Source organism: Acipenser ruthenus, chromosome 8 (genome assembly GCF_902713425.1).
Source record: "Acipenser ruthenus chromosome 8, fAciRut3.2 maternal haplotype, whole genome shotgun sequence".
NCBI classification, from domain to species: Eukaryota; Metazoa; Chordata; class Actinopteri; order Acipenseriformes; family Acipenseridae; genus Acipenser; species Acipenser ruthenus.
In genome coordinates, this window is record NC_081196.1 from 14,215,205 (window position 1) to 14,237,080 (window position 21,876).

The window sequence follows — 21,876 nt, forward strand, 5'->3', positions numbered from 1 at the left end:
CACAAGAAAAAGCAGACTGGGAAATGCCAGCAACAATTGTGATTGTTTAAAACATGCTTTCAAAAGTTCTTGTAATTGTAAGTGTCGCAATTGACAGCAGCTTAAGTACATCTCATTATAATATTTGAGATCTGTCATTTGCACTATCTCCACCCTCTTTTTTTGTGAATTTTTGTAGGAATGCCCATAATTGCATATTCATCTAAGCTTGAACCACAAAGAAAAACTGCTGCTGCAAAGAATTCCCTAAAAAGTCACAAATCGAAATTTAGTACATCTACCCCTATATATATATATATATATATATATATATATATATATATATATATTGTAACACAACAGGGAGGGGGTTAATCCTCCCTGCATGAAGAAAAAACATGTGAGAATGCACATTTGTTTAATTTGTTAATTGGTTTATTGTTAATGATCCCCTGCACCTGGTAGTTATTGTTAAATTAGGACCAGGTGCAGGGTATATGAGAGGTGCAGTCAGTCTGCACAGTGCTGCTGTATAGAAGGAGGCAGGAAGGTGTGCTCTGTTTCCAAGCAGTCGGCAGGTGAAGAGTTACTGTGTGTTTGGTGTTGTGGGGAAACGGCTTAGCCGTCCCACTTTATAGTATAGGTGTTCCTGAGTTTTAGTTAGCGCTCCGAAGGAGCTAGGTATTTGTTTTTGTTTTGTATTTTGTTTATTATTTGTATTATTAAAAGTGCGCGGAAGCGCTGAACCCCCAATTTCAGTGTCTGGGTCAATCTGTAAAGGGGCAACGAACCTAAGTGGGGGCAAGTTACCACAATATATATATATATAAATTTCTTATTTTTAGACATTAAGGATTATTATTATTATTATTATTATTATTATTATTATTATTATTATTATTATTCCTCTTATTGTTTTCAAAGATACATGTATAAAAACGTGTTATTCTATGACCTGATGGACCTTACAGTACTTCCAAAAAGTTGAAAAATGTTGATGTTTGCACAAAAAACAAGACATTTGTTCACCTGAGTGATTTCATGAATTTTGAGCCTTTTGTTAAAAAACAAACACAACACATGGTTTAGAACTGAACATTTAAAAAAAAAAAATACTGAGAACACCTATATTATATAAATCACTGTCAGAAAATTCTGATTCACCAGAATCAGATGCCAGTATTTCCACCAACAATGATTCATCTAATTGTCTTGCCATCTTGAAATGAAATTCTGTAGAGTGGAAATGTTTATATTATGTGCATATCAATTTCTGTATATAAACAGTAAACATATACACAGGATATTCTATTTTCAAAGCAGTATTTTACAAACACCAAGAACAGAATAAACTACAAAACACTAACTATATAAGCAAACATTTTAAAATTGCAATGCTATAATAAATGTTTATTCTCGGGATCTTTATAAGCAATAATACACACTGCTTTCGATTATTTTCTCAAAATAAATATTTGTAAATAAAATAATTATTCATTCCATTATTAGTAATAATGAAAAAAAAACATTACACATACATTTTTTGTATACACACACACACACACACAGCATGCAACCTCAAGGACCCTCGTGCCTAATGAAGGTAAGGAAGGATCTATCATGTTAAGGCAATAGAACCTGACCCCGTCTTTTCAAAACTCTAACAATTTCAGAGTTCATGCTAGCTATCAGTCACTATAGAGATATAATTTGCGAGGTGATCCTCAGTTGCATTCACGGCCCCGGTTAGACACACAGTGGTCGTGTACTTGGTTCACTCACCCTGGATATACACACAGTGGTCGTGTACTTAGATCACTCACCATGGATATACACACCCTGTGAGGGTTCACAGCCAATCCATTCACTTTGACCTCCAGCTTGCTGAGATCAGAGGAACTGTCTTTCCAGCATGTTTTTTAAGCATGTGCCCAGGGTCTAATTGATATTCAATCAATCAATTAACACCTCAACACATTCCACACTTGTCTTTATTAGGGTGGGGATTCTAACCCCAGCCCTGCCATATCTAGCACACACTTTTACATTTCGACAAATGTATTTACACACAAACAAGAAAAATCATACTATTTACAGGTGCAGGGCCTCAGCCATGCCACTATGGGTAATAAACATCGAGGTGTAAATGAGCCCTTGGTTGCTTGTGTTTTTTTTCTAATAAACAATAACATTGTTTTACAACATCATCCTACCTCCTGTAAAATGATACGTTTATAATAGTACCTGTATTAACATTTAATCCATATTTAGTTCTTCAGTGAATTTGATACATTTTCAAACTTAATTTTTCATTTTTTCAGAACACACAAAAAATCATTATTTTTTTGAAAATAAAGGTAAAGATTGTCCATTTATCCATCCAAATGTAGAAAAACAGGGGGGACAATCTGCAAACTCTAATGTATATAAATAAATAAATACAGTTTAAAAAATGGCTCAGCAGCATCCCCTACTGATAGCCAAATAATAATCCAAAAACCTTTTTTCTCATTGAACACTTTGGTAACTTGTTTATCCATGCAAGTAACTGTTACAGGTTACAGGTAAGTGGAATAGGTATGTTTGGTCTGTCAAAAAATATGTTCCTGAACTTGCTTCTTGATTTTATACATATATATATATATATAGAGAGAGAGAGAGAGAGAGAGAGAGAGAGAGAGAGAGAGAGAGAGAGAGAGAGAGAGAGAGAGAGAGAGTGAGTTGTGTATGAGAAATTGAGAAATGCTATATCATTGAACTCCATGTTCTATGCCTGAATTTTCTGCAATGCTAATATTGACGTTTTATAGATGTTAAAAGTTTACAGGTATTGGACTTCTGATTCACAACTGATTTTACTTATCTGTTCTTTTCTTGTTTGATGCCCAATTTTTGATTACTGAGGATTAGTTTTCTTTGCCTTTAGTCTCAGCTGTATTTCTCCTGCAGCTTGCCTTAATTTGTCTACTGCTTCCACCTATCGTACTATGCTCATCTGGGAATGTATTCTCTGTGACACAGTAATCTGCTTCTTTTAGCTGTTCACAGCTCTGCCACTTCTATATTGTGAATAGTTTGTTTGTGTGGGAAACACATATTTCTTACTGCCCCATTCTTCCAAGGTCATGCACTGGTATGTTTATCCAGTGAAACTAAGATTATTTTGTATTTTTCATAAGCTTAAATGAATGCCTTCACTGAAGATTTTCTTTCAAGTTAGAATGCTAATGTGTGTTGTAATTATTAAACCTCAGTGGGAACTGGTTTAAGAATATATATATATATATATATATATATATATATATATATATTCTTTTAAAACCAGTTCCCATATATATAGATATATATTTAATAATACTATTTCAGCATTTTATTAATATTCTGACCATATGATAACTGCTTATGTAAAGTTATTCTGTGGGATTAGCCAATGAAAAATGTAATGCTGCAGTCAGAATTAAAAAAGTGAACAGCGGCACAGATTACCAAAGTCAAAGCAGATATGGCAGGAGAATCATCACCTACTCTCTTGGGTGCTCTTCCAGATTTCTGAAAAAGCTAATTATTTAAAGACAGGGTTTCCTTATTAAATACTGTCAGAAGTTCTCTATGTAGTGCTTGGGAAATAACAGCAAGTCTAAAGCATTTAAACAATGACCAGAACCCCAGCAACATTTTGAAAAGTGACAGAATTTGTCTCACTGCATACTGAATATTCTGAGAAAAGATAACCTAATGTGTTCTATATCCTCTTTCTTTCAGATATCTGTAAAATGGCATCCAAAAACAACACAGTTGGAATCACAGAATTTTTCATCACTGGTTTTGATGACCTTGAGCATCCAAAGGCAGTGGGAATTGTAATTCTGATGATCTATTCACTTATTTTACTAGGAGGCACCACCAATATATGTATTATTGCATCAGACAAACGTCTTCACACACCCATGTACTTTTTCATTTGCAATCTAGCCATTGTAGATATGATGTACAGCAGCAGTGCTAGTGTGACAATGTTAACAATCCTTCTAGTGAAAACAGTATCTTACAAGCCCTGTGCTGCTCATATGTTTTTGTATCACATGGGTGATTTTATGGAAGCCTTTGCTATTGGTTTGATGGCCTTTGATCGATTGGTTGCAATTTCCAATCCTTTAAGATACCACAGCATCATTACAACCAATCGTATACTGTTATTAGTGTTAACTACATGGGTAATAAACAGTGCTGTAGTAGGTACTTTAGCCGGTATAACTGAAGGACTTCCTTCCTGTCATACTGTTCTTAAATATATGTTTTGTGACTATCCTGGTTTGGTAAGGGCAGCCTGTGTTAATCCTGATGATTACTTTGTGTTTCCAACCATTGCGGTTAGTTTGGCGATTTATAGAAACTTTGTCTTTGTTTTGTTATCATACATATGGATAATTTGTACAGTGTTTAAAATTTCCTCTGAAAGCAGAAAACACATGTTTAGCACTTGCTTCAGCCACATGATTGTGGTTGTTTGCTATTTTGTTCCCAAATTTGTTGCCAATATTCTTACTAGAGTTGGTCTTGTGTTAACAATCCCAGAACGCAATGGGTTACACATTGTCGCAACCTTGGTCCCTTCTCTTGTAAATCCTGTGGTGTATTGCTGCTATTACTCACTGTGGAAAGATGACAACAGATTAAAATGCACTTCAAGGTACTTGCCCTTTACTGTCACACCAAACTCCATGAATGCATACGTTGAATAAAAGTTATTCATACGTTGAATAAAAAGTTAACTGGAGAATTAAAATAAATGACTAAATTAAACCGCTTGTGCTTATCTTTGATGTTTAGGAAATGTTGTTGATGAGATTGTTTGTTTGTTTGTTTGTTGAGGTAATGTTGTCCTTTGAGAATTTTTATACCTTCTCACAAAGTACACTAAAATGTACAGTATATTTCAAAAAAAAATATGTCAAAATATGAATTATACTAAATGTTTTATATCTTGTCAAGCAACATTACCAAGACAGTCATGCATCTCATTGTTCTATGTATTTTTTTTTACCACCCCTATGTAGTGTACATTCTTTCAAGCTGTCATTGTCATTTGGTTGGGGACAGGGTCTCAGATCCAAGGCCAAAGATACACTGTACAGTCTGATTTTTTGTTGTCTATTCCAGTCGTTTTGATTTATGCTACTTATTCCTTTTAATCATCTTCCAGTTTGCAAAACCTCAATTCAGTGTATTTCTATTTTTCTAAACTGTTTTTATTCAATGATAAATGTATTTGTGTGCTTTTGAATAAACAAGCAATAGTTAATCATACTCTAATTTGATAGTTTCAACATTATTTCACTTAAGATATTGTGACAGAGTGGTGAGTGAATACAGGTGAGTGCAGTGCAGAGCGGATACAAAAACAGACAGACAATGATTTCACGGTGCAAGGGTGTTTATTGAATGGTTTTAACAATGTCTAGAGCCTTATGGCAAACACCTGTAAATAATAAATTACTAACACGGACAAACACAAAACAGTCACTGTTTCAGCAATCACAGGGGTCTCCTTTTAGGTCTATCTAACCATTTACAAAAGGAACAGATTACTTACACTATGACCCCGTGTCACAAAGACGGCCGGCGTGGGTGGCGTCAGACCAGATCCAGGAAATAAACAACAGAGACTTGAGGTTTTGGTGAAGCTGAGCGCGTGATCGCGCTCAGCATTTAATAATTAACAGACAGAAAAAAAAGGTTGTAACACAAAACAAAGGGCACGGCACTGGTAGCCAAAATAAAGAGACAAACGAAAACGAACACACATTAACAAACAGGGACGAACACTAAACAAACGCGTACTGTGCTGGTCCTCCAGCACCACGTAGCAATTGCTCACTTTCTCTTTCTCGTTCTCTTTCTCCTCACTCTCTCCCGTTCTTTCGCCCTGAACACACAACCCTGAGTGAAAGAAATGTGCATCTATATATACTGTTGTGCTGGGATTCAATTACTAATTAATTATTCACTTGAATCCCAGCACGTGAATTAATTCTGTGCAACCCCGTGCTCACATACTATACTTTAAATGCACGTGCAGTGATGTGCAATCCCGTGCCTAAATACAAATATACAATTTAAATCACACGTGAAACACAGACCCGTTTATATTCCGTGTACCAATCTCTATACACCAACATTAACACACGCAACATACAACACATAACACACACATGCACACAGGGGCGGGGCACATTGCCACATATACCCCCCCCCCCCCCCCCCTTGTGCGCAGCACACACCTCCCCCCTTAAAAACCCAGCAGTCCAGGACAAAGTCTCGGGCTGGGAAGGGAGGCTTCAGTGGGCCCATGGCTGGCAATGCTTTCAGCACCCCTGCCGGTAGTGGCACGGCTGACCGCATGCTGGTCCACTCCTGCAGCGAAATTGCTGCGGGGGATGCTGGTCTCCTGACCTCTCCCCTTTTCTTCGTAGCCGTTAGCTCCCCTTGGTGGGGCTCCGACCACAGTACTTCCGGCAGCAAAGAAGCTGCAGTGGGAGCAGGTCTCCGGACCTCCCCCACGATCTCCGGCAGCGAAACTGCTGCAGTGGGAGCAGGTCTCCTGACCTCCTCCACGATCTCCGGCAGCGAAACTGCTGCAGTGGGAGCAGGTCTCCTGACCTCCCCCACGATCTCCGGCAGCGAAACTGCTGTAGTGGGAGCAGGTCTCCTGACCTCCCCACACCTTCTTCGTGGCCGGCAGCTCCCCTTGGTGGGGTTCCGGCCACAGTACTTCCTGCTGCGATGCGGAGCAACTGGCAGCCCCAGGCGATGCGGAGCGACTGGCAACCCCAGGCGATGCGGAGCGGCTGGCAACCCCAGGCGATGCGGAGCGGCTGGCAACCCCAGGCGATGCGAAGCAACAGGCAACCCCAGGCGATGCGGAGCGACAGGCAGCCCCAGGCGATGCGGAGCGACAGGCAGCCCCAGGCGATGTGGAGCGACAGGCAGCCCCAGGCGATGCGGCACGACAGGCAGCCCCAGGCGATGCCAGACAGGCATCCTTGGGCGAAGCGAGGCAGGGAGTCAGGACAAGCTGGGGTGCGGGTATTGGCCCACTTCTCGTCCTCTGCGGCCAGGCAGTTCTTCCCCGTGCTTCCCTCAGCAGCCTATGCAAGGGCTGCTGAGGACCGCCAGCATCTAGTCCTGGTCCTTCTGGTGAAGGGAGAGGCAGGTCCTGCTCCTCCTGCGCCATCCTTTCAAACATGACCAGGAACGCCTCCGGATCGTCCTCTGGAGTCATTTTTAAAAGTTTTGGTTGCACCGCTATCATCCTGGCCACTGTGGCTTCCGGGTAGGCTGCTGCTGTGATGGACGGTTTCTTAGTCAGCTGGGAAAATAACCCTGTCCCCTGTGCTCCTGCAGGAACTCTAGAAATTGGGAGGGATCCATTTTTTAGTTTATTTATTTATTTATCTTTTTTTTTATATATATTAATTTTTAATTTCTTTACCCCCCTCCCCCACCACAACAAATGTGAGAGGGAGGGGAAGTGACAAAATAACCACACACAGTCTCAGGAGTTCAATGTAACAAATGGTGTTTTTTTTGTTTCACACATGCGCTGGTGACACACACACACACTATTTACAACTATGTACAATCCATCTTTGATAGACAATCACAGTCCCATCGTGTCTCGGTAGCCTCGCCACTGTATCACTCACTGCGGGTGTTCTGGTCGCTCGCTCTCCCAGCCGTGTCCCCCTCTCTCTCAAGCTCCTCCTCTCGAGCGTGTATTCAGAAGGCAGCCGGAGCACTACAACAACCCCGCTAGCTTGCTTGTAAGACTGTAGCTCTGTCTGAAATCCAGACTCTGCCTCCAACCAGGGAACCCCCACTACTCCACACAGTTCCCCTTATGTACCCCAGGCCACGCCTCTATCAATCCGTCACAGCCAACCTCTATTTGGTTGTGCGTGTGACCTAAGCCAGTTTTACTATTAGCGCCATTTGAAACACCTGTGCTTCTGGCCGCCACAACTGGACACTGTATTTAAGGCATCTTGGTTAGGTCATGTGAGTAGCTCCTTTTAGTGCCTCCACCTGTCAGGAGGCCAGATTTCACTCCTTTTACCAGTCTTCACCCTGCCACAGATGCTATTATAGAATTTTGAGTACCTGAGGTTCTATATTTGCAGGACCTGTATGGTTTTGTACAGTGCTGTGACACAGCAACTATACACAGAAATATAAATCCTCTCTTTTATGAAAATGCACTGCTCTGATTGACTTTTTTTTACACAACATCACATGCATCTGATTTTAAATGTAGTTTGACAATCTTCCTGTGACAATGAGCATTAAATTTCTGCAAAATGTCTGTTCAAGGAAGATCAGTCTCATCACTGTGACAGCAGGGCAAGACCACAAAGCCGATCGTCATTCTGCACGTTATTTGCTGGAGTAGAAAGAAGTCTTAGACACACAGTATTAAACACATCAATCAAAGCAACTGTCTTTATACCTGCCACTCACAAAAGGAGGAAAGTGGGGGCTATACAGAGACTCCACATAAGTAAATAGACACACTGTCGAGCTGTACATTGCTTGTCTCAACACGAAACAACCATTTACATGCAATTTCAACTGTGTATTGATGGCCTATTCATGGAGCCCAATGTTTGGGTCTCGGGACTCCGCTGTGGCGACACCGCAGAAGGCCCAAACACCTACCTACTGAGTCCTCTAGTGTTAGAATTGTTAAAATTTGCATAAACTGGGTATGCTAAACTGCAGTTTACAAGCCATTTCCACTAGCAGTTTAGAATGGGAATATTAATAAGCTGGGTTCGCTAAAATGCCGACTACAAGGGAATTTATTATTCCTTATTATTAGGCTGATATATACTTCTTTTTAATCAACATTATTACTTTGTCTCATGTACAAAAGTTGCTAATAGTCCTCGGTAGTTTGTCCAGCTCATCCACCATCAATGAATGTTTCAAATGTTAGAATTGTTTTCTTGCCCTCTAACACCACCAGCAAATTGCAACCTGTGGACGAGGGGGTCTTCAAAATTTCAAATGCCACTGTCAAAAACTGGTCCTTCAACAATTTCTCGAGTTTGCAGACAGAAAGGAAGAGGTGAAAATGACCATGCTTGATGCCTTAATATTTAGCAAAATTGCATGGGACACAGTAGCACCACAGACAATTTCTGCTTGTTTTGCACACTATGGATTTCAAGTTCAGGTGGAATTAGATCCCCCCATAGATCAACCTAATAACGATGTGGAGGCAGAAAACCTCATCAGGCATTTAAACAGCGCTGTATTTCACAATGAAGTCAATTTAGAAGAATTCATGACAGTTGATGATGGCTTAGTCACCGGTGAACAGTTGAGGTAACAGCAAATTGTCAAAGACATCATCAGAAATCGCCCTGACATATGACAAGGAGGATGAGGCTGAAGATGATGAACCAGACGATGAACCAGTGATGCCTTCCTTTTCTAAATTTTCACGTGTATTAGAAACTGTGAAAACTTATGTCATGGGCCAGCTAACGCCCAGAGACTTCATGGACTTGAACTGCTTAAGTCAAGAAAGGGGCTTCATTTCACAATTGCTGGTATGTTTCTATGCTATGTCAGTCTACATTTTGCTTGCACATTTGTTGGTTTATATTTTTTCTTAATTTACTGTATAAACACTACTTAAAACTGATTTATTTATATGTGTTGCCGGTTCTAAAAGTAGACCACTTTTCCCCATATTCATTTAAATAAAGGTGTTGTTGGATATAACATACCTTGCTTATAAAGTACCTTTTTTCTGGTCCCAATGTGGTACGTTATATCAGAGTTTGACTGCATTGTGTTTTGTTTAACCTTTTATTTTGTCCCCTGTGCCATGCTTCTTTGCTTTGTTTATTCTTTATCTGTTCATAAACATGCTCCAGCCTCTGACTCTCATTCCTCATGCTATCATGTCACCTATGGTGTCAGAAATGAAGACTCAGAGTGGAACTGCAGTTCAAAACAAAATTGACCTAAACGAAGACTGGCACAAAGAGCAGAGGTGGCATGAAGCTTAAGGGGCTCCGTTGTGTGGGGGTTGTGGGGAGTTTGGACACCCGAAGGAAGTGTGCACTTCCAAAGACCCCTGCTTCATGGAGGCATTTGCGAAAGATCAGGTGGAGTCTGCAAACGAATGGCTTTGCCTAATGGCCCAACAGCCGCTGCCTGCCCAAAGGCTAGACATGGACCCCTGTGCTTTCCAAGCTCTGTGGAACGACAGTTTAGACGCCCTCCTCGGCTTCCTGGAGGACCATGGTTGGTTCATTGCTTGCGGGGAGTTTGGGCACATGATGGTATGCTGGCCCCTCCAAGATGAAGAGGACGGGCTGCCAACCCGAATGCTGGAGAAGACAGAACTGTCTGCCCAAAAATGGAAGAAGGGGAGCGGCTGTTCCTGGAGGCGAGCAAAGGAGCCGTTGCCCTCTCCAGTGCCAGAGAAGGAGGGGCTGTCTGCCCGAGTGCCAAAGAGGGAGGAGCCACTGCCGTCTCCAGGGCCAAAGGGAGAGGAGCCACTGCCGTCTCCAGGGCCAACGGAGGAGGAGCCACTGCCGTCTCCAGAGCAAAAGGGGAGGAGCCTCTGCCGTCTCCAGTGCTAGAGAGGGAGGAGCTTCCCCCGGCTCCAGACTCAGAACGGCAACTGGCGGGCCAACCTCAGCAGCCGCTACACCTGCTACTGAAGGGAGCACAGCGAAAGCCAGTTGCACGTCCAGAGGGTCCAGTGTCCGCACATCGGGGGGGTCCAGTGCAGCTGCCAGCGTTGCCCCCACCGGAGTACCCCGATCCTTAAAGTTTAGAGCCAATGAGCTTGGAGTCCGTACCCAAAATGAGTTGAAACATAAAATATAAACAGAATTCATTAGAAATAGTTTCACTATCAAACCCCTAATGCGCATCTTTTTTTTACTAAATCTTGGGGGATGTATTTCAAGGTGATCTGGATACTGTACTTAAGTTATAATTTACTTTCTACACCTTATGCACTCAGTTCCAATAAGGAGATTCAGTAAATGATTACCACATTTCTTCAAATTTATGAAGTCCTCGAATTTAAGATGCATCCCAAATTTCCCACCCTCAATTTGAGGAAAAAACTAAATCATCAATAAAGATGCATTTACAAAAATACAACCTCAATTACCCATATACAAATGAATACTTAATTTTATGTTATTAAATTCTACAAACTCGTCTATTAGGCATATTGGCATACTGGTAAATTAACATGCCTGTCTGTAACAACAATGAATCTCTCCTACTCATCATTCTCTGAGTTGGTTGAAATGGGTTTGTGCTTCTCTGTGTAATCGTGTGCTAGGATGGAACAGTCAGATTAAGACAGATATAGAGAAATGATAATAACTCTGTATTGGAGAAACAGAGATTGCTGGTACTCTCTCAGCTTCAAGGCTGTTCCATCCCAGCACAGATTATCCAGAGAAGCTCAAAGCAGGTTCAAAGACAGGTAAAGGCAGATTTACAGAGAGCTGACAATAATTCAGTGATGGAGCAACAGAACCCAGAACCACTCACAATAATTGAAAATACCATAAAACAGTAGGGGGAATGTAAAAATATATATTAAAATGACATTTGAAGATACTTAAGTTACTGTTTAAATTGTAACAGAGTCAAAAGCACTACGATTCGCTATAGATGGACACACGCAACATACTGTGTACACCTTGCTCAGAGTAGTGATTGGGTGCACTAGTGAATTGTATCCAATCAGAGGTCTGAATCAAACTCTTAAATTCCAACCACAGTAGAGGTTCATATTGAATTTGAAAAAAGGTGAATAAAAAAATGAAACCACTATGTTTTATACTTATATAAGTAACAGCTAATACGAAGACAGTCCAGATGATTTAAATCACTTGTCATATTCCTATAAAACACTCTGATTACCTAATTTGAATGAATTATAAAGCAATAATACAAAATAATATTGTCTTTCATTTAATTTTGCTTATGAACAAAACTGTTAATACTGATGCAACAACCTAATTGAGAGTGGCTTGTTATATTGTTAATGCTTGTTCAGTCTCTAATGATCTCATGTTACAGTGAACACCTGCACCCTCCCAAAGCAGCTCACTGCTCTTTCCACTGAGACTTTGTACATGAAGAAGCGCATCTTGACAGTTGCTCACTAATTGACTGCACACTTAATAAAAATATCTGTATACTTTTTACACAGTTCTCAATAATATTTGCCCCTAACAGATTTAAAGTTATACTACGAGGTTATAGGTATGTTTAAAACTGTCAATATTTATATTTTAAATGTTTGGTTAAGGGTGGTGGGGGGGGGTATTAGTATTTGATTTGCAATTTTTTTATAAAGCCTGTGTGAGGCAACTTTTGTTTTTATATATATATATATATATATATATATTTCTTTTTTTTTAATAAAAGTGAGCTCTCAGTGCTAAGTTGTTTATCTGTCACTGCTCTTCCTGCAATGACTGCAACTCTACTCTTCCTCTGTTCCCAAATCAGTTATGATTGATGTGGCTGATCCCTCATCTTAACATTTTCACTGCTCACAGTGAAAATATGAACAACAGCATATTCACAAAACACAATATTAACAATATCTTTGGAAACTGAGAAATGTCACCATGGGTGTAAAAAATAAGTAATTTATATGGAAGTGAATCTTAAAAGAATACTTTAAATTACCTGATCTGGTATATGAAATTAAAAATACTAAACTCACAGTATTGCTTGCTGTAGTCTAATCTCTAATTACATGTCAGCCACTTTCCTGAATGCACCAGCTATCCAAACAACATGACTGATGTCTATATTCTCACAGGCTAACTTGTTCCAAAAAAAAAAAAAAAACTCACCAGAGAGTCTCCTGGATACGCATTGATTCTGGAAGAGAACCAAGCTCATTAACAGTTCTACACCTGAGATATTATATCTGACTACCTGCATCAACCTGTATCAAGATGCTCTCTCTGTGTTGTCAGACACAGGTTACATGTTGTGAATAGCACCCAGTGTTGCATTCAAGGTTTAGTCCTGCAGCCTTTTAGGTCAAGGTCTAGGCCAGGAGCCACTAGGCAAAGGAAAGTGTCTGGAACTTATGAGCTGAAGCCAGACAAATGTGCAGTATTGTATTTATGAGTAATACAATTACTTTATATGTATATATATATAGGAAAACCGCTGTGTACCATAAGGTGCAAAATCAAAAAGAAAAAGGTAATGTAGGTGCAATTATATCAGGATGTTTTGAACTACAAGTCATATATATATACACTGCTGTGCCAAAGTCTTAGACACATTCAGGAGTTACCATATATATCGATGTTATGAGCATCAACAATTTACTCAAAACCTGCACTAGTGTTTTCCACTATTACACCAACAACTTTGACTGTTATTAATACAGCTTAGTTTGGGTTAGAAGAAACCAAGCTTGTCATTTAGCAATCTTTAATTCACATTGATCAGAATCTTCAAAAACTTGTGATCACAACAACTCAAAGTAAACTATACATGAGCAGCTAATATGAAGTGTTGTAGTAGCTAATCCATCACATTTACCCAGTGGTTCTCAACAGGGGGGATGCAAAGCAATCCAAGGGGAGCGTGAGAAGCGTCCATATATATATATATATATATATATATACATGACATGGGTTGATTCTATGGTAGTATAACCCCCTCTTGCCCAAAATGTGCAAAATGTGCAAAATGTGCAAAATATCTAAGACTTTTGCACAGCAGTATATATATATATATATATATATATATATATATATATATATATATGCAGTACATGTATAAGGATAGATAATGTAGACATTTCTTATATGGATATTATACACAAAGAAACAGCCCTGTTGTGATTTAAAAAAAAAAAAAAAAATTACAGTACATACACAATACAGAGAGTATTGTCTTACTTCCCTTTACAAACACAGCATGGGTGGTTAGTCAAGCTTTGGTTTTGAGTTCATACAGCCTGTCGGTCATCCACTGGTTAGCAGATCGTTACCAGGTTTAGCAAGGTTCTGATATGTAAACTTACAGTATGTGATTAGACAGAAACACACAGATTCATCATTTACTTTAACATCCAACACTATTAAGCTAAAACAGCTTAAATGGTGCTTGTGATTTGAATTATTTTTAAATGTAAGGGGAAAGTGGCACAGTGCCTGCAGCTTGAGTTTCCACTGACAGACACCACAATTGGGACTTGAGCACCCCCTGCTGTCCATCCCTGGGACTCTCTCAAGTGAGGCTTGGAAAATCATGTGACCAAAGAGGAGGACCAAGAGATGAACGACATGACATGCTGGTGACGTAAAGCAGATCCCTAGAGGAAACATGTCCCTAACTAGACTGGGGTTTTTGCAGCAGTACAGAGAGTATATATTTTGAAAATAATAATTACTGACATATTAACATCATATGTTGTTGTTAATTTGTCTGTGTAGGAACCTATTTATAAACTAATAAAAATAAAGACCAAATTAAACTATTCAGCAAACATGAAGTCCCGCTTCAGGGTTATCAAGTCTCTCACATGATTGAAATGGAATTTATTTGAAGGGAATTTTTAAAGATGTTTAGCGTATCAATATTAACTAACTGTTAACATAAAGTTAACAATTGCTGGGGGGGTGGGGGGGTGGGGGGGGAGATAAAAGCATGTCAAAAACTCTAACACAGCTACATATACTGTATTTCATATCTAATAAACATATTGCTTTAAGTAATAGAGACCACTGGGATTAAATCCAACGAGAACGTCTAATTATTAAATGATTGTACGGTAACAGTGCTTAGGGACAGTTCGGTTCCTAAACAATATGGCAACTAGAAACACTGGCACTGAGACAATAGGATTACTTTTATGAGAAAATAAAAGGAATAGCAGTTTAGCAGCAAATTGAAAATCAGTTGAATCAGAGCAGAGGCTACACTCCCTGTAAATCAGTGAGAAAAGTGAACTGACAGCAAAATAACAACATGAAGGGCAAAGTACTACAGTGCAGCTGCTCCGAACTAAGGATGGGAAGAGAAGGTGCCCCCTAGGAACAATTAAAAAGGGTTAGGAACCCCAACAGGCAAAATAGCAACAGAAAAGTGAGGGAGGCAGTGTAAAGTAGATCATATAACGAACAATAGACAGTAATATAAAGAATGCGAGGCAGGCTGACTCTGTGTCTTAGAACCATGACAATATAAAGAATGAGAGGCAGGTTGACTCTGTGTCTTAGAACCATGACAATATAAAGAATGCGAGGCAGGTTGACTCTGTGTCTTAGAACCATGACAATATAAAGAATGCGAGGCAGGTTGACTCTGTGTCTTTCAGAACCATGACAATATAAAGAATGAGAGGCAGGTTGACTCTGTGTCTTTCAGAACCATGACAATATAAAGAATGCGAGGCAGGCTGATTCTGTGTCTTTCAGAACCATGACAATATAAAGAATGAGAGGCAGGTTGACTCTGTGTCTTTCAGAACCATGACAATATAAAGAATGAGAGGCAGGTCAACTTGGTGCCTTTCAGAACCATGGCCAATCTTTAAAAATATATTTTTAGAAAACTGCTTTATTCACAAACTAAAACTCAATACTTATATGATATCTAAGGGTTTAAAAAACATTACCTTTCGTTAGCAATAGCAATATAATGAATAGTATTTGCAGACTAGTATTTGCTACACACTGTTGCAAAAGACAATACATGCTTCCTCTGGATACCATATCACTTCCTGAGGTAAAGGGCAGTTTGCATAATTTGGCCACAATGTATTACGGAGACAGAGACTGACACGTGTAGTAAAAGTGTACCAAGAGCAGCATCCAAGCTTCACAAAGGTACAATGTGGTTTTTAAAATCTCTATATTAAGCAAAGTACATAACGAAAATCATCATGAAGATGATGGAATGATTAAAATGTAGCCCGTGTTAATAACAGGTAAGAAAATGGATTTAGTTATCACTTTGGTTATAACTTGGCTAGGCAGAATTTGATTCTTTTTTGTATAATTCTGACGGATAATATCGATGTTTATTTTTAAGCTCTTTTTCACAATTGCACGAAATTATTTGTTCCTGTGGAAAATCTGCAGCTTCTTTCTTTTTTTGTCTCATTCTTCCCAAACAGACTTCCATTGAAGCCTGGGTTATCTTTTCTTGACTTTCTTTCAATTTCAAATGAGACGTACTGTTCAAATGTTCAGCAATACAACTTGCCCGTCGAGTAATTTCTGTTTTACAAATTTTGTAGCGCAAAATGTCCTCCTCATCTACCTTTCCAGACTTTTTCACCGTTTTAAATTCAATTTAAATTCAGGGTATTCACTGCAATATTCCTCTAGTAGTGATTTTCACTGCAATATTCCTCTAGTGATTTTCTTTTAAACACACTGTTAAATGCCTTTTTTCTCTGAATATTTTTTTAAATTGATCTATTAAACCATTTTGGCCATTTTTTTTTTAGATTTTGATTTGTCTACTTTTGGGATGTAATTGTTTTGCGCCTCTAGTACTACATTTTTAAAAAAAATAGCCATCCTTTTTCTGTGGATGTTTTCTCTATTTTACTCCAAAATACTTCTGTCAGTCTCTGTTTCATTTCTTCATAGTTTTCCTTTTTAAAATTGTAAACCTTAGCTTTAGTCGTTACTTTTGGGGTTTTGAAAAGCACTTCAAGTGAGACCATGTCTGCCAATGGTTGTCTGACCTCTGTTTTAGTTATTCTGTCTTTGTTATTTGAAAAGACTAAATCAAGGCATGCCTCCCCTCTAGTCGGTGCCTTGACAAATTGTGTTAGGAAGCAGTCATTTGTCAGTTCTACCATTTCAATTTCGTCTGTCATACTCCCTACCGGGTTTTCTCATTGTATATGGGCGAAGTTGAACTCCCCCATTAATATGGCATCTCCTTTGGTGCACGCATTTCTAATGTCATTGTATAGCAGATTATTTTGCTTGGTGCCTGAATTTGGCGGTCTATAGCATGCCCCTATTATTATGTCCTTTGAATTTTGTTCATTATTCTGACCCATATTGATTCTGTGTTGTTTTGTTCTTCCAGATTTAACACCTGGGCTTCAAGACTATTGATGTACAGCGCTACCCCTCCGCCTCCCTTGTCCTGCCTGTCTGTCCTATACAGTGTATACCCACTAATATTATATTAGTCTCCATCACTCTTGGATAACCAAGTTTCTGTAACACCTATCACATCGTAGTTACTTATTAGTGCAGTACCTTCAAGTTCTAACATTTTGTTTTTGAGACTTCTTGCATTTAGATAAATACATTTAATGGCTATCTTACCTGAGTTGTTGCCCTTGTTTTGATGTAGTCTCCCTTCTGTTTTTTTGTTGATTTCTTTCCCCTTCCTTTCCAGTTTAAATGCTTCTGAACCTCCTCGAGGATCCTTTCTCTGAGTAGATGACATCATATACAGTCAGCACTCACATATCCGACCCTATAAAATGTTGACTTCAGTGAAGGATAAACATGTGTGACGCATATCTGATTATTTCATTTTGGCCATTCCAACCGTTGTCCATTTTTCAGGCAGTGTGTCAGTGAGGGAGCAGATAGGAATAGGAGTTTTACTGGTTCCAGCAAATGCTTTTCAGTTTGAAGATTTTACATATGGAAATCAAGAAAAACACAGTTTGAAAAAGAACATTTAAATATATATATTTTATTGTAAAGTCCAAGTTAAAAATGTAGTACAGACAAGAATGATAACAAACTATATTAACAGAGTGTTTTGAATATAAAGCAAAATCAGAAATTTTAAAATTACGTAAATATGAAGCTATGAAGCAGGTATTTTCATTTTTTGTTATGCATAGCGTATATAGGACATTTAAAATAATTTAACCATGTGAAACATATATAAACATATGTTACATAATTTGAAAATGTATTCTTCATATAAGTTTAAACAATATATTAAACATTTATTTTTCTTTCCCGATGGCAGCACACTCCATGAACCATGCTTTTAGTCTTACAATCACCTCCATCTGCCATGACACAGTGATTTTTCCACAACAATTGTGCACCAAATGACTTTATAATAACCTTTTATATGTTTTGTGTGTGGAGCGAAAGACAAAACGTTACACAATATTTAAAGATGTTTATTAACATTCAAGCACAAGTAGTTCCGATTGTGTTCTCTCTGGGAACAACTGTTTTCAGTTTAAACAATTTGAAAATTAACTGCTTGATTTCTTTAGTCCTAAAACTATAGATTACTGGGTTTGCTAATGGAGGTAGGAGGCAGTACATGACACCCAAAGAGGCACGGGCCACATCTGGCATGTAAACCCCAACTATTGAAGCAATATATACAAATAATCTTGGTATGAAAAAAATGGAAATCACAATAAGCTGTGTGCTACATGTGTAAAATGCCTTCTTTCTACCTTCTGGTGTTGCGATCTTAAGTACAGTGATGATTATTTTTAAATAGGAAAGCAAAATAATCGAAAATGGAACAATTAAGACTAAACATGCTATTATAAATGCCAAAAACATATTGAAAGTTGTGTCAGTGCAAGCGAGTCTGGCGACTAAACGATGTTCACAGTACAAATGGTTTATCTTATTAGGACCACAGTAAGGAAGTATAGCAGCAAAGCTGACTGGAGGCAGTGGACTGATTGCTCCCAACATCCAGGCTACAATGCACAGGATTTGTGCATTTTTATTGGTAATTAAAGCAGGGTACCTTAAAGGGAAACATATTGAAACATAGCGGTCTAGTGCCATCACAAGCATCATGAAAGAATCCACCGAACCAGCAAAGTGGAAAAAATACATTTGGATGAAACACACATGGAATTGTATTGCATTCAAGTCAAGCAGATAGGACTGTATAAGTTTAGGGCTTATAACTGTGCTGTATATGATATCAGACAAAGCAAGGTTACAGATAATAATATACATTGGAGTTTGTAATTTTTCTTCCTTTTTGATTACATATAAAATGAAAAGGTTGCCAAGAAGAGTCAATAGATAGATGATAAGAAACGTGACTCCTATTAACTGTGGAGCTTGTCTTACGCCAGTAAAGCCAACAAAAACAAATTCAGCAACATTTGTGTGATTTGAGTCAGACAAAATCTGCATTTTCCATCCCAATTCCATTGTATTCCAATAATCTAAAAGAGAAAGGAAATAATTAGGTCAATAAGTCTGATGCTTTTAAACTTGTACATGTCTCTGTTTACTAGTAATGCACATTTATATAAATAAACTAACATGAAGCAGAAGACAATTCTTACTCACTGACTCACTGTGTGACCCTGAGCAAGTCACTTAACCTCCTTGCTCTGTCTTTCAGGTGAGATGTTATTGTAAGTGACTCTGCAGCTGATGCATAGTTCACACACCCTAGTCTTTGTAAGTCGCCTTGGATAAAGGCGCCTGCTAAATAAACAAATAATAATAATGTAAATGTATTTTTAATTATATACTTGTGTGCCAGCACTGGTATACAATCACTTGTTAAGAAACTACAGAGTCCACAATGCACCTGACCAGACTCAGCTTTCTGCCAAATGAATACTCAGAGGCTGGCATGTTGTCTGTAAATTGTCTTCCTTGATGCAATATCAACATTTTAAAATCATTTTTTTCTGTCTGTTTGGAACAGGAGACAGTATAGAAAAAGGAAAGTAAAATTCAATTTAGAGTTGTTGTTTCAAAAGATGATGTATACCCAATCATGGCAGTATATACATAAACTACAAGTTGGTATTTCTGGTAAACTTAAAGGAGTTTTATTGACAAAATAATGTCATGTAAAACATGTGGCAGAAATAGAAGCTATCAAATGAATCTTCATTTTCTACTGAAAATTATCCCACGCATGACTCAGAGAGGGTTGTTTAAGACCCATGTATTATGAGCATTCAGGATTCCCATAGCAACTGATTGTTTTGCATTACATTGTGAGGCAATCTCAATAGACAAGCAGAACTGAATTGAAATCCTATACAGTTAAAAGTAACATGCCGACAACAGACAGTCATAGTTTAGGGATTAGATGTAGATTTATCCTCAGCTTGTAGAGATACAGCCACAGTGTCTCTCTCACCCCAGGTAAGACTGCATGTAAGGCACACACATCACCAAGATTAAATATTTTAACTGCAGTAAAGGTATGTTGATGTTTTTGATTTTTTCTTCTAATACAGTATACATTCTATTCTGAAGTAGATTATGCTGCTTACGTTATTATTAATAAACTTTTAATACCATATTTTAATACCATTTTATTCTACAGAACTACACGATTCATGAGTATATAAATACACTTAAAGTACTTACCGTTTTTTCAGTTGAAAACTTGAATGGGAATGTTATCCTGAAACAGAATAATAATTTATAGAAATAACTGATTCCAAATAAATTTTTTATATCATTAAGTAATATAAATGCCTGACTGAAATCATATAGTGAAAGGATTATTAAAAAATATAATAAAGACATCATGCAGGTATCATAATACAATACAAGCACACTTCACCTTTTCTCTCTTTCTTTTTTCTTCAATGTTTATCATTAGAACCTGCCTTTACATTCATTACCATCCAGTACCAGGATCACGTTAATGCTAATTGGTATTTCTGTAATTCAGACTTGCAGCCCAGACTGTTTTATTGACTCTGAAAATCTCCACAGAATATGAAGGTCATCATTGTTTACCTCTGATTTCACCCTGCGAGTACAGCCCTGTTGAGATTTGTTTCATAACCCCATCACACAGGAATCTCTCTCCAGGTACTGCATCCCTCTTGTTCTTTCTCATTATAACTGTACTTGTTCTGTCTACACTGTCATTACCTGGAACATTTCCATTTTAATTAAATGAAATGCAGCTTCATGATTCAGTTCTGTGGTAAGGATGTGTGAACGTGTGGGTTGCAGTGCGTAGTGAAAGGGTGATGCAAGTGCTCCACACAAGGACAAACGCAGAGTTCACGGTTCAAGTTCTTTCTTTAATTTCCTTGTTAGTCTCCTTGACCAAGTTTAAATAATAAAGCTGGCTCTACCCAACAGTGGGTATTGCCAGCGCCAAAACAAGGGGTTGCAGTCCCGAAATAATAATTACAAAAACACAGACACAAACACAGACACGTCTCCGGACAGAGCGTGCTCTTAGTGCAGGTGTGGTGCTGGAAACAGTGATGCTGTTTAAGTGCAGGTGTGGTGAAGTCCGGGTGAATCGCTGGCCCAAGGCTGCAGCTCCCAGATCCGTGCTTAATCAGTCTGGCGAAGACAAAACACATACGTTTGCAAACAAAACACTTAACTCAGGTTCCGAACAGTCCTTGTTTCCTTCCATCAACCACAAAAAAGGAACCGATTACGGCGTCACGTTCCCCTAAAGTACCCTCAGCCCCGCCCCCTCCGACAGCTAGTTCAATCACGTCTCCTCCAATTCATGAATGAAACTTTGCTTACCGTACTAGGACATGACTCCTGGTACCATGACGCCGTCCCTTTCCTGAATGGCCGGCTTCCGACTGCCCCTGGAATGAACTGCCCAACCATTCAGTACTGGGCATGCAATTCCTGCTGTGCAGTGCTCTCACAGGTCGAGAGGGAGATTGTTGATTCAGATTCATTCGCTCTCTGTCACAGGATGGCTTTGGAGTGATGTCAGACCCAGAAATTAATGGAACACAAAACATGCAAGTTATGCGGTGGCGAGACGCAAATGCGCTTGTTTATTAAATAAAATATTTAAATAAAAACAAAACACTTTCCGAAACAAAACGGCACAGTGGCCAAAACAGACAGACACTACAAACAACACACA

At 38.7% G+C, this 21,876-nt stretch overlaps 2 protein-coding genes across 2 annotated transcripts; one reads left to right on the top strand and one right to left on the bottom strand.

Annotated features, from left to right (window-relative positions):
• The first annotated feature begins 3,752 nt into the window (after nt 1-3,752).
• Nucleotides 3,753-4,721, top strand: LOC117406252 (olfactory receptor 10G4-like). Its single transcript, XM_034010192.3, has one exon. It carries the CDS (start codon nt 3,753-3,755, stop codon nt 4,719-4,721), a length of 969 nt encoding a protein of 322 aa, XP_033866083.3.
• Nucleotides 4,722-17,872: 13,151 nt separating this feature from the next.
• On the bottom strand, nt 17,873-20,924 carry LOC117405325 (olfactory receptor 10G4-like). The gene is made up of 3 exons (XM_034008287.3): nt 20,760-20,924; nt 20,382-20,418; nt 17,873-19,210 (listed from the first exon to the last, which is right to left on the bottom strand). Exon 3 carries the CDS (start codon nt 19,194-19,196, stop codon nt 18,195-18,197), a length of 1,002 nt encoding a protein of 333 aa, XP_033864178.2. The 5' UTR covers nt 19,197-19,210; nt 20,382-20,418; nt 20,760-20,924; the 3' UTR covers nt 17,873-18,194.
• Nucleotides 20,925-21,876: the final 952 nt, after the last annotated feature.